General features: G+C 31.8%; 1 protein-coding gene across 2 annotated transcripts in view; it reads right to left on the bottom strand.

Moving 5' to 3' along the window:
- Positions 1-4,383: 4,383 nt before the first annotated feature.
- Positions 4,384-16,433, bottom strand: part of ZC3H7A (zinc finger CCCH-type containing 7A) — a 50,685-nt gene continuing 38,635 nt past the window's right edge. For both annotated transcript variants that reach the window (XM_074280558.1, XM_074280559.1), the window contains exons 20-23: positions 12,707-12,815; positions 10,827-10,960; positions 8,830-8,993; positions 4,384-4,999 (exon numbers count right to left, since the gene is read on the bottom strand). In XM_074280558.1, coding sequence (XP_074136659.1) covers positions 4,810-4,999; positions 8,830-8,993; positions 10,827-10,960; positions 12,707-12,815 — 597 coding nt within the window. In that variant the 3' untranslated portion in view covers positions 4,384-4,809. The remainder of the gene's footprint in view (positions 5,000-8,829; positions 8,994-10,826; positions 10,961-12,706; positions 12,816-16,433) is intronic.

The following is a 16,433-nucleotide window of genomic DNA, read 5'->3' on the forward strand; positions in this document are numbered from 1 at the left end:
TACCACTTCCTAGCTGGGTGACCCTGGACAAGTCACTTAATTCCAATTGAGACAGAAAAAAAAAAAAAAAGGAATCTATGAAAAAATTCTTTGAGTTAGAAACACTTGAAGTAAGTGGATTATTGGAGGGAGGAGAGGGGAGGGGAGAGAGAAAATAATTGATCCACACCTAGACTTATACCAGTTAACTGCTTGCTTCCTTTTCAATCCTTCCCATGGGAATAACACAGCAGCTGCTCATCTACATTGATTGGGGAAATGGGAACTGGGTTCCACTCTGGAAGTTTCCTGCAGGAGTGGTTCAAACAAAAAAGTGCCTAAAAATTTATCAGAGCTGAAAAGAACTTTGGTGATAATCTAGTAGAACCCTGTCTTCCTTCCCACCACCCCCCTTTTACAGATGAGGAAATTGAGGCTATAATATAGTATTAGCAGATTTCAGACAAGAAACTATGCCCTACTCGTCTAGTAGGACGTTCTTCCTATTATTCTGTTTTCTATTAAAATGTTAAATTTACCACCCCCCCAAAAAATCAGAAAAATCCATGTGATCAAATGATTTTGATTTGAAAAACTGAAGCTTCTATTGCTCACAAGTATAAAGTGGAATATAAATATTCATTGAGTTAAGGGAGCAGAGATTATAGTAACTGAGTGAACAAAGTACAACAGGTCTTTACTTTCATGATTTAATTTTCACTGGAAATACCTGAAAAGACTTGACAAAATATGTAGTTTTAAGGAAATCAAAACATAATTAACATTTATAAAGCACTTTTAAATTACAAAGAGCTTTTTATACAAATTATCTTATCCTCAATAATCCCTCAAGTACAGAAGACTAATATTTTCTTTTTTTGCAAATGATCTAAGGTGAGTCATTTGACTTATTGGGCCCAGAACAATTCAGTGGAGGGGAGAGGGAGAGGGTTTTGGATTGGGACTACAAGTGCAAAATTTTTTGCCATATCCTAACCATGGCAAAAAATGTTAAGATTTACATTTAGTTGCCTTATCTGAGGGTTTCAAAATATACATCATGTGTGTATAGACATACTTATTTTTAAAGCTTTTTATTTTCAAAACATATGCATGCATAATTTTTCAACATTGACCCTAGCATAGCCTTGTGTTTCAGATTTTCCCCTTCTTCCCCCCACCGCCTCCCCTAGATGACAAGTAATCAATCCAATATATGTTATACATGCTAAAATATGTTAAATACAATATGTATAAACATATGTATACAGTTCTCTTGCTGCACAAGAAAAATCAGATCAAAAAGGAAAGAAAATAAGAAAAAATGCAAGCAAACATCAAATAGAGTGAGAATGTTATGTTGTGATCCATATGCAGTTCCCACAGTCCTCTCTCTGGGTGTAGATAGTTCTCTCTTCATCACAAGATCATTGGAACTGGCACCAATCATATAGCTATACTTTTAAAAAGCATTTTCCAACCATTATATCAATCTGATTCTTAAAATTTTATTGTGACTTAGTAGAGCAAATATTCTTATAAATTCCCAGAAACTTAAAGGTTTAAAACTGAACTTAAACCATATCTAAAACTAAACTCAACAAACCCATTCCTATGGAAATCACTATCTAGTATCGTATTCTCAGCATTATCCTGCTCTCTTCATGCTCTGACCACTAAATACCAACCAGTTAGCCAAATCTTATTTTCACATCTATCACTTATCAAATCAGAGCCCTTTTCTCTCCCTCCCATTAGTAAACTTTGGTTACTGTCCCTATCACTTCTCACTGATTATTGCAATAGTTTCTTAATTGGACTCCCTACTTTTCACCACTTCCATCAATTACAGATTTTTGTGACTCCCCTATTCAAGTAGCTCCAATAATTTTCTAATGCTTCTAGAATAAAATATAACTGTTTAACTTTTAAAGTCCATATATCTTAGCTTTAACTAGCTTTCCGAGCCTCACTGGTAATTATCATCCCCTCTAAAATCTCCAAACTAGCTAAATTTATCTCCTCATTCCTCCTCACAACTGACACGAAATACCTGCCAGTACATTTGTTCTCACCATTATCTGGAATGCTCTCTACTTAACTATAATTGAGTCAAGCATTTTCTTTGAGATGCAGCTCAGAAATCACCTTTACATGAAGCCTTTCCTAATCTCAATTGATAAGTGCCTTGATCCCAAACTTAATTGTATTTACTTAGTATGCATAAATATGTATTTGTAATGTTTATAAATTTTGCTTATGCTGTATAATTATGATTTGAAATTATGAAATATAACAAAGGCCTATTTTATAATATTCTCCCAGTGATGCTCCACAGTGACAGGGACTACTACCATGGTCCATAAAGTATTATGGTTGAAAGTAACTCAAAGGACCACAGAAAACATTAATAAAAAACATTTCAAACAATGAATTGCACATAGGGGGAGAAGTATAAAATATTTAAGATACAATCAGATCAGAAGATAGTAAGCAAGATTTAGGAATAGTGCCTGGATGACAATATACCTGGGTTGTTCCTGGATTGGTTGCAATGTCTTGGTGAAGGAAGTACTTCAGCTGGAAGAGATTACAAATATACTGCAAGATCATAGGGTCAAATATTTAAAACTCGAAGACACTACAGAGAACTAGTTTCATTAATCCCCTCATCTGAATTGAGGTCCACAGAAGTAACTTCACACAAGTGTATTAAATAGCAAAACTAGGCTTTTATGTAAGATCCTGACTACTTCAAAGATATATTATTTATAATATTAAAACTGGGATATTACAAAAAATATACCTATAATGACCATTTTTTATTTTGTCATTTGTTCCATATAAAACATCTAAGTTGCTATACAATTCCCTCAAGATTTAGGGAAAAAAATGAGTCGATCATCTTGGAAGGCAAAGAAACCTGGAATGAAAAAAAATTCCTGAGGTTTTTCTGAAGATATCAAAGATCATTAATGACAACAGGCATGCATTACTATATTTTAGCATTATGTGGTGGCTTCATCACAGCCTCAATAGTCAAGTGAAGTATTACATAACTAAATTGGGAATAAACTTTTTTCCATATCAAATCATACCACTTCTTTCAGTATACCTTATTTCCTCATGTCCTTGACCTATACATTTTTCTCCTTAATTATTAAAAATTACTGTTTCTAATAGAAATGTTTTCAGTCTGGCAGCAGTATTGCATAACTCTCTAGGGAAGCAATGTTATTTATGTGGCATGCTTCTTGTAAGGATTTCAAATCATTTTCTAGTCTCTCACAGAAAGTAAATATAAATATTTCATGGAAAAAGACAAAATCAAAGATAAATTCATTGAACTCAATTCCAAAAGATTTTGTAATTGTTTCAAAAAGTCACTGTCAAAAATCTGCCCCTGCTATCCAGCCTTTGGAAAAATACTAGACTTGTATATGTCTCAAGAACAAGTGTTCTAATGAATACTAGTTTCAAAAGAAAGTATGTACTAATGAATTTTTCCCTCAGTATCCTCATTAAAGTAATTGTAATCTCTGAATTTAAAATGGTTGCTAACAAAGACTTAAAAAAAAATAAAGTTCAAAACATTAAATGCACACACAATCCTAAACATGAATTTTTAAACATCTATTTTTAAAAGAAGAGAGTAGCAGTTTAGCAATGAGTAGTAGTTTATTTTAATTACATTACTGCTTTATTTCAAAATAGCATGGATAAGATGGCTTCATAAATCGATATGAAAGTCGGTACTAAAAGCTAAAGATGACATAATATTGGATTTCACCTTTTCAGAGACATCATGCATTCCTTTTAGGATAAAACATGAAACAGCACTATAGCTAATATAAGAAACTGCATGTAAGTCAATAACACAGAAGATTCTTATTCAAAAGGAAAGCATACAGAAAGAAAAAGTATCCATTCAAAAAGGCAGGTAAATGTTTAAGCATTTAGTACATAATTTCCTGACTACAAAAAAAAAAAAAAAAAAAAAAAAAAAAAAAAAAAAATTGAGGAATCAATGTTGAATAGGAAAATAAAATGTTTCCTCAATACTTTCATTAAAAAGGACTGGTCCCCCCTCCCCCCAAAAAGGCATTTATATAAAGTTTTATTACAGACAATATTGGTCCATACAATACACAATACCAACAATACAAGTAAAATCTTTCAAAATCATTTAACAGCAAAGACCAAAAAAATCAAAATTTCAGCCAATTTTCCAAAAGTTCTTAAGTGCACATTTTCTTCAATATTCTTTTCAGTAAGTGATAATGAAACATACAAATAGAGAAAAAATACCCCATTCAACATATACTAGTGTTAAATGGTTATTTTGCTTAAAATCTTTATTAAGAAAATCCTTTTAAGCAACCTACATACAGATAAGTAGCAAACTTTATTTCTTTTTAAACAGACTCTTTCCATTAAAACACTTATATTATTTCATCCATCATTGTCTTCTTATTCCAGAACACTGGTTTATTATCTTACCTTAAAGGTCTCAGCTTAAGGACCAACTCAAGAGAGGTTTTCCTTTTCCTCATCCTTTCCCCCCTAACAACCTTCCATCCAAAATTATGTTCAACAGATGGCAAATCGGGCATACTTTATGGCAGCCTGTCACTTTACCATCTGGTTTCATGACGGCTCAGCCAGATCTGTTAAACACCCCATTTTCATAACCACTGTAGAATGTTGTTCAGGAGGAACAATATATATGCCAATACAAGCAGAAAACTTGCAGCTTCTCTGCTACATGCTTTTGAATACTTTGAAATTTTCAAGTTGATGCTTTGATTAGGAAACATATCACTTTTAGTATTAGTTTAAATCTTTAAACAAAAAACTATATTTTCCAAAGTCATTATCATTTGGTGCAATCAAGTGATCTTTTCTGGCTTTGCTAAGCTTCATCTTTAGAACATCTCTTCGTTCTTGCCATTCATGAAGTTCAGCATTTCCATGGGCAAATTTACAGGTGTTTCCTTCTGTGCAAGTACCAGCCACATATCTATCAAAAGAAGTTAACACTTGAAGCTTAATCAATTTGTTGTACTATCAAATTATCACATATTTATAACCAATCAAACTTATCCCTTTACATAAGACCTTTCATAAAGATTCTTAATGCTCAAATGGTTAATGAATTGCTTCAGAATCTTGATCTTGATTTCAAACAAAGATAATATAAATTAAAAGATACATAAGGCATTGTGCATTACCAATGAAGGAAAATAAAGGCATTAAATATAAACTACTTAAAACAGTTTAAATTTTCTAGTGTATACCACAAGAATCTACATTTCCAATTTCCAATTGCCCCATTCCTTGAGAACCATCCTTTATAATAAGAATTTTAAGAGTGGAAAGCTTAGCAAAACTAACCAACATATTTTAAAAGTTTGACATTATATAAAATGCTCCCAGCTCCCACACTGTTCCCCCACCCCCCACCTTTTCAAAGAAGTAGGAGGAGGTATCCTCCCTCTCTCATATCTCTTCTTTAGGGCAAACCTTGTGAGTATAATTTCAAAACATTAAATGCCTTTTTTTTTTTTAAATTGTCATTCTTTCCACTTATATTGTTGCTATTCATTTATTTTGGTCATGTCTGATTTTGTGATCTATTTTCTTAGCAAAGCTACTAATATGGTTTCTCACTTCCTTCTGCAGCTCATTTTTTAGATGAGAAAACTGAGACAAATTAAGTAACTTGCTCAAAGTCACACACCTAATAAGTGTATGAGGACAAACCAAAACTACTCTGACTCTCATAGATTAGCCAACAATAGATTCCAGGCTAAGTCCCAATTGGTCATCGTTCAGTCCTGATTGACTCACAGTGAATATAAATAGCAATCATTTCTATTTTGGCCAGAAACACTGAAGTTCTTCCCCTTCTAGATTCACTTATTTAGATTATATTTTTTGATAAGGTGAAAGAGGCTATTCTTTGCCTCAATTCCTATCTAGCCTTAATCACTGAATGGGTGTGGCTTCAGTCAAATTAATACCTGTTGAAGATATTAGCTTAAAAAGGCCAAGGTCTCTCATCGCATCCTGGGCCATCTCAAATAGCTTTGGAGGGAAGATTAAGGCAGGTGACCTTGCATGGCCCTCCCTCACTCCAATCCAATTTATTTACATATCATGGCATCACCTGTCATGGTCCCCTTATGGAATGAAGAAAAAATGACAACCACCAGAAGATTCTACTTTTTGACATTGTAAACAGTCACCCCAGAAAATACATTAATTTATACACACACATCACATGTGTGCACACCATGTTATGTATACATGTGTGTGTATATATATATGTTTATCCTGAAAAATTATCCAGATAAACATGGATAGAGAATAATACACTAAAAAAAAAAAAAAAAAAAGGTAATCTACTTATATTTCCTGGTATCTTAATTAATAACTCTTGTTTACATCATGTTTTAATATATAGTCTCTCTCACTTCCACCATGCAACTTTTCATCCCATGTACCAATGAAGGAAGAGGTAAAAACAGTTGAGAAAAACAACCAACATAAATACTAGGCATGATGTAATATATGAAGTTACACACCCAAAATCTCCCCCTTCTCCAAAGGGAAAGATGAGCATTTTTCTGAACTCTTCTGTCAGGCAAAAGTTGGTCACTATAATCACACCCTCAAGTTTGGGATTTTTGTTTTGTTTACACAGTTGTTGTCACTGTGCAAACTGTTTTGCTAGTTCTGCTACACTTGCTATCAATTCATATAAATGTCCCCAGGTTCTTAATATTCATCATTTCTTCTCATTAAATATTGGTGATCATTAAAATTATATGAAGTTGAAAATCTTTGTTATTAACAAAATCAATGCAACTGATATAAAAATTGTTACTAGGGTAGAAAACATTTGCATTAAAGAGCTCTGATAGGATTTGATATCAAAGATTTACAGGGAACCAATACAAGGCCAAGGATCATTTATCAATGGATAAGTGATCAAAGGATATGAGCAATTCTCCAAAAATCACAAACTATTAACAACCACATATAAGACATAATAAAACCACTAAAAAAGAAATACAAATACTTCTGACATGTTATCTCATACCCAGAAAATTAGCCAAAATAACAAAAAATTTAAATGCTTAATGATAGAGGGGATAAAGAAAGATTAGGGCACACTCCTTTTCTGTCTCTAATTTTATATTCTTAGTGACCTCATCAGCTCTCATATGTGAGATCAGCATTTCTATGCAAATAACTCATAGATCTATATATCCAGGCTAACTTTCTCCCCTAAGCTCCATCCAGTCCTATATGAGCAATTACCAATTAGATGTTTCAGAATGAATTATCCAAATCCATCTAAAACTCAATTTGTCTAGACAGAATTCTTCTTTCCCCCCAAAACCTCCACATTTATAGAACCTCTCTATTTCTGTGGAAGGGATAACCACTATTCCAGTCTCTTAGGTTCATAATCTCAGCATGATCACTGACTCCTCATTATCCATTGCTCCACATATTTAATGAGTCATTAAATCTTGCTGTTTCTACCTCCACATCTCTTTCATTTAATCCTTCTCTGTCCTTAAATAGCTACCATCTTAAATTGGCCCTCATTTCCTTTCACCTGAACTTTGCTACAATAGACTCCTACAGTTCTCCATGGCTCAAAGACTCACACAGCTGTCAAAATGATCTTCTTTAAGCATTAGGTGTGACTGCTTTATTCAACTCAATAAATTCCAGTGGTTCCCTGTTGCCTTTTGAATCAAACAGAAACCCCTTTGTTTTGATTTTGAAGCGCTTCACAATTTGGTCCCAATCTGTTTTCAGCCTCAATATACATTATCCTTCCTGAAATTTACAATCCAGCCTGGAATGAGCTCCCTCCTTACCTCTGCCTCACAGAATCCTTAACTTCATTTAAGATGAAGTACAAGTGCCATTTTCTATATGATGCCTTTTTTAAAATTCCAACTACAGCTCTATTTAATTGCCTCATTTTTTCCCTATAATCTGCACATAAAAAGATTTTATCCAATTTATATTTATATGTCTTTTGTAACAGAATATAAACCCCTTAAGCTTTAAGTGATTGTTTTTATCTTTTGTACCTCTACTACCTAGCCCATGATTAATGCTTGTTGATTAATATACTACTGGAAAAACTATGAATTGGCCCAACTATTCTGGAAAGCAATTTGAAATTATGCTTTTAAAAAAAGGGACACAACTGCCCGTACACTTTTATCAAGGGATCCCATGGTTCAACAATATACTGGAGATGGTCAAATATAGAAAGGACTCATATATGCCAAAATATTCATAATGTCACTGTTTTCTGGTAGCAGACAAATGGGAAAAAAAATTCCCATAAATGGAAAAATAAATTATGGTACAATAATGTAACGGAACATTTTTATACTGCTGAAAATGATGACTATGAAAAAAATCAGAGAACCCTAGGAAGATAAATGAGCTGGTACTAGATGAAGTAAGCAGAACAATATATCCATTAACAATATAAATGCAAAGAAAACAAAACTGAATGGGATGGACAAGGTTTAGCCCAGAAAAGATGAAAAAAAAAAAAAAAAGGCATTCCCTTCCCTTCTTTAAAGTGCTGAGGAACTATAAATGTGGAAAACCCCATCAGTTATCAGATGGTAGCTAATCACTGGTATTTTTACTGAATGCTTTTCCCCCCCTTATTAATTTTTTTCTTTCTTGTAAAGAAAAGGATATATTCAGATAAGTTATATGAAAACAAAAAAATAAAAATTAAAAATTAAAAAAGAAATTATGAGATGAATAATTTTCAAGTCCAAAATTATAAAACCTACATACCTATCACAAATACTAAAATATCCTGTTGGGAAACGGTGCTGCCAGCAATATTGGTCATCTTCTGTGTGGAAAACCTTCTCTTTGTGCTTCTCTGAAGAAATGTGACCTTGCCACTGTTTCTCACTATTACAATTTTTCCCACACAGCCAGCAGTGAAAGTCTACCTATTTACATAAAAATAATAAAAGTTATTACTCAGTTAAAATTAACATATAATAACATAAAAGCTGCTTTTTTAAAAAGTTAAACTTATTGAAGAAAACTGCCTTCCTTAAAGTATTAAGAAAAAAGTGTGTTAATTTGAGAAAAAGCTCTAAAGATATATTATCAAATCTTAAATAGTCCTTAAGATGATAGTTAGTCATGCTCCAGAAAGCCTTGAATATCCTTGAATATTCAATCATTTCATATCCAATCATTTGATGTCTGAAAAGTTATTTGACATTTCATCTTCAACTTCTAAAACATACATGGTCAATTAATTACTAGCAATAATTAGATCCTATTGAAAAAGGAGGTACAATGTGCAAAAAAAGTAAGAAAAAGTTCTCAAAAACCTTTAAGTCCAGTCTCTGGTCTACTCCAGTCAAGTTTGGAAGACTACTTACATTAGGAACTTTAATTGTATACAGATTAATAAGTTCCAATGGAAATATATCTAACTCCCTCCCTTTCTAGTGTGAACCAACATATAGTAAAAGTCACTAAGAAACTATATATAATAATAATTTAGCACATAAAATAGGATAGAAAGCATTCAATCAAAAGCAATATACTTATTTGCACAAAAGGAAGTCAATTCCTAGTCCTCAACAAACCATGACAGTAACAAAAGATAAAAAGTATAGATCTTTAAAAGTACTTTTTACCCATAATCATCTAGAAAGCCCTAGAATAAAAATGTTTTCCTAAAGACAAGGGGAGGAATATATATAAAAATGCCAGCTTAAGAATAACTAAAGAAACTTTAAATTGATTATAGATACAAAGATTAATACTACTCTGAAAGACTAAATGACAAAGGGAAAATTCTAAGAAAATAAGAAAAAAATTTATGATGGGCAAAAACATCGTTTAAAAATGTATAATATACAAATAACATATTTGAGAGCATTCAAATAGAAAAATTTAGCATTAGAAACATACTCATTTCTTTTCTGTTACCATTTGATTTTCTGACTCTTATCCTTTTAGATATCATTAAAGTACCTTAATAATTCAATGCTTCAAGGACTTATATTTTTATCAATGCAGACACAATGATGCACGCTACAAACAACCCTTCTGTGTTTAAAAAGGCTTTTTAAAAATGGTCCCCTTTTGGCCAACTCCCCGAGGATGAGCTTCTGAAAACTTAATTGTTCTTAGCTGAGTCATTATTGGACCCATGTTTGAACACTTTCCAGCTGCCAAGTTTGTGTATTTTAAGCAAAGTTTTTGAAAATCTAGGGTTACTTCCTTGCTACAATGTGGCATCTAATAAGACTTTACTGGAAAAGTCATAGGCATGTAACACATTCGGTTTGTCTACATTTTTACAATTAAAGAAACTCTCAGGATCAGAGAGTGATTGACCTGAAATTGGAAACTGAGATAATTACATTAGTACTAGAAGCCAAAGTCAACTTCCAATTCCTCTAACACTAGATTTCAATTTTAAACTAATACAAATACAAGTTGAAGCCATAATTAAGTTGAAGGAATGTTTTTTTTAATATATGTACCACCGAAGAGAAGCATGGCATAAGGGAATATAGGGAGAGGAGACTTGGTTTCAGTCATTTCTCTGATAAAAAGAATGATTGTGGATGTGAACATGGATGAAGCATTCACCTTTTAACATCCCCAGGTAGCACTCTTAAGACTCTTAAGTTATAGATTAACTGAGGATTTTTTATTGGTTAAAGAGTTGTCATACTAGAAGTTTTCTATACAGATAAAATCAGAATCAGATCCCACCCACATACTTAAAAAGTTTATAATTAAGTTGTTCTTACAGTAACTTCAGCATAATCTGTTGGCATGTGAATTTGTTTCCCATTTTCCTTATTTGACTGGCCAGCTACATCATCAGTTTTTTCAGGTTTTTGACTCTTGAGCCAAATATCATAAAATTGCTCCATATCTTGTACTGGGAAAAAAAAAAAAAAAAACAGTCATCAGACAACAGTGGAAATACATGCAACTTTAAGCATAAGCATATGAAAATAGAAAAGCATAAGAATTGATAATGGATTCAATTTTTAGAAGAAAGTAGTTAAAAAAAAAAAAAAGGTTTAAAGGCTAAATGTGAGGCTGTCAGAACTTCAAAAGTGAGCTTTCTGTGTTATGGATTTTATTTGCATTTGCAAGATACTTTCCTATAATTAGTCTTAAAGCCAGAAAATATCACCAGATATTACCATTAAGCGACAATTTCAAGTCTATATTGCTTTTTTTTTTTTTAATTTAAAAGGTCTTATCACCACCATACTCCTGTAAATTTACTTAACATGGATGGTTTGAAATTTGTTACTTTACTCATAAAGATTACAATTATGATCAAGATTTTTAATTTGCCTGAAATCCTAGAATCAAACATACTCCTACAAGAGACCAAAAGCTAGAATGCATATGAAAGTAATATTGCCAAGAATAATGATCTTGGATAGTAGCTGAGAGTTGCTTTCTCTGGTAAAAATGCATATATTTGGTATTATTGCCAAATGCTATACAATCTGGTGATGAGTTGATAGTTTCATGAAGTCATTCTTATTGCTGTTCAGTGGTTCAGCTGTGTTCGACTCTACATGACTCCAAAGACTTGTGTATGTGATTTTCTTAGCAAAGATGCTAAATAATTTGCCATTTTCTTTTCTGGTATGTCCCTCTTTTATAGATGAACTTAGGCAAATACATGTCAAGTGACTTGTCCAGGGTCACAGAACTAGTGTCTGAGACCATATTTGAACTCAGATTTTGCTGACTTAAGGTCTTGTGCTCTATCCACTTCAACACCTAACTGCCCATAGGCAACCTGAGAATAGTTTTTTTTTTCTTTTCTCAAAAACAGAAAAGTATTATAAGATTTACTTAAATATATGAAGAAAGGTCTTTCTTTTATGAGATCTAGAATTCTATTTCTGTCTTCAATTACTCAGTAAATACTTATAAGCACGAGAGAGATAAGAATGCACTTTCTACTACAAAAAAAGGTGGTACGATTTCAATACTTTCTTGCCTTCAGAAAGTTATAAATGGAATAGTTAATATTTGTTAAGTGAGGTGAACATGATGGCCTATAGACTGCTGATCTCTAGTATTGAATATAATTCTATCCACTTATTTCTTCTTCTTAATGATTCAATGTACCTCATTGTTGCAACTTAATTACATCAAGTATTACATTAGTTAAATATTCAAATATTTCTCTCATTCTTATCCCCAAGAGAAGGATCGCTTTTTGGCACTGTATCAGGGCTTAACACAATGTCTTTATAAGTACTTAGTAAATATGCTAAATTTAACTATGAAAACTAAATTGTGACTATTAGAGACAAATGATATCTTTAAAAAACTTAGCTTGATATATTAAAAGAATGCATTGATTTAAGAAACCCTATATATAAAAATTCAAAGTTTACAAAATATATTAGATCCCTTGATTTACTGAAAAAATCACTGCAGGTATCATTTAGATAGTGAGTTTCACTAATGCCTTTAATGTATGACCTCACAAGAAAAAAAAAAAATAGTTGGAAAAAAAAAAAAAAACCAAGAGTAACTTGCTATATGTAAAAGAAAATAAACAACAACATTATAAAGAGGAGAAAAACTCAGATGAAATGAAAACTTAATTCTAAGGTCAAATTTAAGAAAAAAATTCATTTTTACTCACTTCCATTCTCTTTCATATAAGTCCAAACTTCTCGCTCCTCAGGACTATGTGCAAATGAACAATTTCCAACATACTGGCATTTCTTGCCAGAGGCAATATGATTGCACAACTATATGAAAGAAAAAATATTCCTTAAGCCTGAAGTTTAAAGCTTTAAGTGAAACTACTTAATTTTTTACATTTAATAAGAATAGAATGACTATATTTTACTCAAGAATGAGAAATAACATTTTAAAAATAAAAATTTTTAGATGAAGTTTTTACTTTAAATAGTAATCTAAAATATACAATTAAGTCTCCAGCTTCTTTTTTTTTTTTTTTTTTTTTTTTTGGCTAAAGCAATTGGGGTTAAGTGACTTGCCCAAGGTCACACAGCTAGGAAGTGTTAAGTGGCTGAGGTCACATTTGAACTCAGGTCCTCCTGACTTTAGGGCTGGTGCTCTATCCACTGCGCCACCTAGCTGCCCTAAGTCTCCAGCTTTTTAAAAGAAACTGTCATAAACGGAAGACCTTATTCTTACATACAAATATTTAAATACTCAAATTTGTTGTTTTAGTTTTCCACATAGCAGATCACTTTAACAATTAATACAATCTGGTCTTTTGGGTTTTATAGTTCCAAGTCTCCAATTTAGGACAAACAACTTTTTGGACTTTTATTTGAAAAATGAGAAGATTCAGCTTGTTAGTATATAAACTGGATATATCGGGGTATTGAAGAAATATTAAATATACATACTATCCCCAAAATTACTAAATAATAAGACATCACTAAACCCTTACCATTAACTTACTTAAAATGATAGCAGATTACCTCTATCTCACTAGATGTACATTATCTGAAGATAATTATTACATTAATTAGGACATTACAGCTTTCCTATAATGCCATTTCCTGTTATTTTGTAGAAAATATAGGTGTTATACTGATAGGTACAAATCTAAAGACTTGCCTTAGAATCATGTCTGCCAAGAAACAAGAAAACATTTGGCATTATTTAAAAACCTGTATTAAATCTCTATCAAATAACTGTAGTCATTTTTCTATATCATATACTCCAGTACAACTACTGGTTCAGTTTATGCCAATTTATATTTTATTTGAGTAACATCAGATCCACATCATTATTTATCTATGTATTATTAACCTATGTAATTTTTAAAATATATTACTGCTTATATGGAATTTTAAAAGTGCTTTCAGTATTCAAACTCTTAACTCTATGTGTCCACTCATTTGAATCAAGGGCAATTAATAAGTAATAGTTAAATGGACACATTATTCAACAGGAAAAAAAATTACTTTTCCATGCAGAGTAACATCATTTTCATGTGCCATATTATATTCTGTAATTGGTTATAAATAAAGCAAAATGGTCAGATGCCACAAAGAAATATGTTTTAATAATTTGTTTTTGAGATTACCAAGAATAACAAAGAGGAAAAAAAAAAGCACTCCAAATATGGTGATATTCAGAGGAATAAATAAAGAGTTCTAAGTAAATATTAAGTAGAGTTGGACAGGCCCTCAAGCAATCAGTTCAATCTCCTACCTTCCTGCAGACAAGGTATTATTAGCCATATTTCTGTCATTGAAGACTATACACTGGTCACTTACAAACTTAATTACCTCAACGATTATGGACTGAAATTGAACAAGTCCATAGTATAGGAGAAAACAAGTTAATTAACTTCAAGCCCTTCTGTAACAGAGTACCACTAAAGATAAACTGCCTTTCAACACCTCTTGCCATAGATTGTGTCTAAAAGAGACAGAACATGGTGACAAATACAAGTGTGCTTTTAACATCTGTCCACTTGTCTTATCTCTCTTTTCCTTTGTTATACAGCCAGGCAGATAAGACATTCAATTCTATAACCTCTAATAATAGATGTATCTGATTAATAAAATAAATCAAAATGTATATACAAAAAGATCAGACTTTGAACTATAATGTACTGTTTTATCATAATTGTGTATGTATAAACACATATGTAAATAATTTTCATTATTTACACACATTATATTTCTACATATACATATACACACATACTAGTATATTATGTATTTGTGTCTATGAACACATACATACACAAACAGAATTATTTCTATTCCAATTGGAATGGTGAACCTTCTGTTAATTATACAAGAAGGAAAGATTAGTAATAAATGTGGGATGAGGGAACACCTTCCTAAGATTAAGAGTAACTAGTCTTCCAATTAGTTATCATAGGAACTTAAGACAGTTATAAGTCCTATTAAAGAACTTTTTTTTTTTTTTTTTTTGCTTAAAAAGGATAATAGCTATGGGATAACTATTAAATACAAGCAAATGTTTAGGATTTTTCCTACCACACTTAAGTATAATTCAGTGAATATCTCAAACTGCCAATGTTCATTAATTCAGCAGTCATTCATAAGGTGGCTATAGACATAGATTAGTTCTAGGTAAAACACCAAAAAAACTCGATAAAAATCTAAATTTTTGATTTACAATGAAAAATGATTCATATCAAAATCTGCAAAGTATAAATTTTGCAGAACTTCAGTTCTATAAAATGAAATTATTCTATATCTTTTTAAACATCTATGGACTATTTAAACAAAGACTACAGCTTAGTTTGCTAACAAAATCTCCACTTCATCTGTACTACCTGAACAGTTCTTGCTACTTCCAAACTAAATTGAGATTTGTGTGCAGCGTGGTGACACAGAGAGGGCACTGCATTTGGAGTTAGAAGACCTGGGTTCAAATAACAGGTGAAGGTACACTATCATCTACCTGATATTAGGCAAGTTCCTTAACCCTTCTAAAGTTGATGGGTCCAGGTTGCTCATTGATAAAATGAAGGTGTTGTATTAGATGATTTCCAAGTTCCCTTTCAAATGTAAATTATGAACCTACAATCCTACAGATAACATCTTAATCCACAGTAAATTTTCTCATACTCTCTTCTGACAAACAATATTCCTCTTTTATTACTAGAAATTATTTTCTAATCTACATAGATTGTGACAAAATCGGATCATGCTTAATCTTGTTAGATTAAAAAATATACATCTCAAATAGCCAAATTTAATCATAAACAATACTTGAAATCTGATTTTGACTATCCTGCCAAAAGAAAAAAATTTTTTTAATATCCTAAAGACAAATAGTTCTTATCTAAAAGATACAGCATTGGTGCATTAAAACAACAAAGAATAAGATCTTAAAAGAGTTTTTAGGTTGAAAGTAGCAATAATCTGAATGAAATATTAAAGTAGTTCTATTTAGACCAATCTGGTTTTCTCTTTATAATAGTTTTTAGATAACTATGTTTGAAATTTAAAAAAATAATAATAATAACACAAAACACAAAGGATAAGTTGCAAAGTCTTAATGTGCAGTATCTCTTAGCAAGTTAGCCAGTTAATATGGGAAGGCTATCTGATAACTTTGCCTCCAAAACTTTTATATTTCTTTCCATCTGTCTTTCTTTGATGGGGAGCATAAGTCAAAGAGAGGGAACCAGACCTGAGACTTCATTGTTATAGTGAACTCACAGTGAAAAAATTCTCTACCAATTTTGCAGATAGCTAACTGGGGTACATAGAAGATGTCATGATTTGTAAGCTGAGCTCTCCAGCCACTATGTTATACTGCCTCTCTCAATAATCCCCCTCAAAAATTTGTTTTTTGCATAACTGGGGGAGGTAGGGAGAGAAAGGGAGAAAGCTAGGGAG

This window comes from Sminthopsis crassicaudata, chromosome 1 (genome assembly GCF_048593235.1).
Source record: "Sminthopsis crassicaudata isolate SCR6 chromosome 1, ASM4859323v1, whole genome shotgun sequence".
Lineage (NCBI taxonomy): Eukaryota > Metazoa > Chordata > Mammalia > Dasyuromorphia > Dasyuridae > Sminthopsis > Sminthopsis crassicaudata.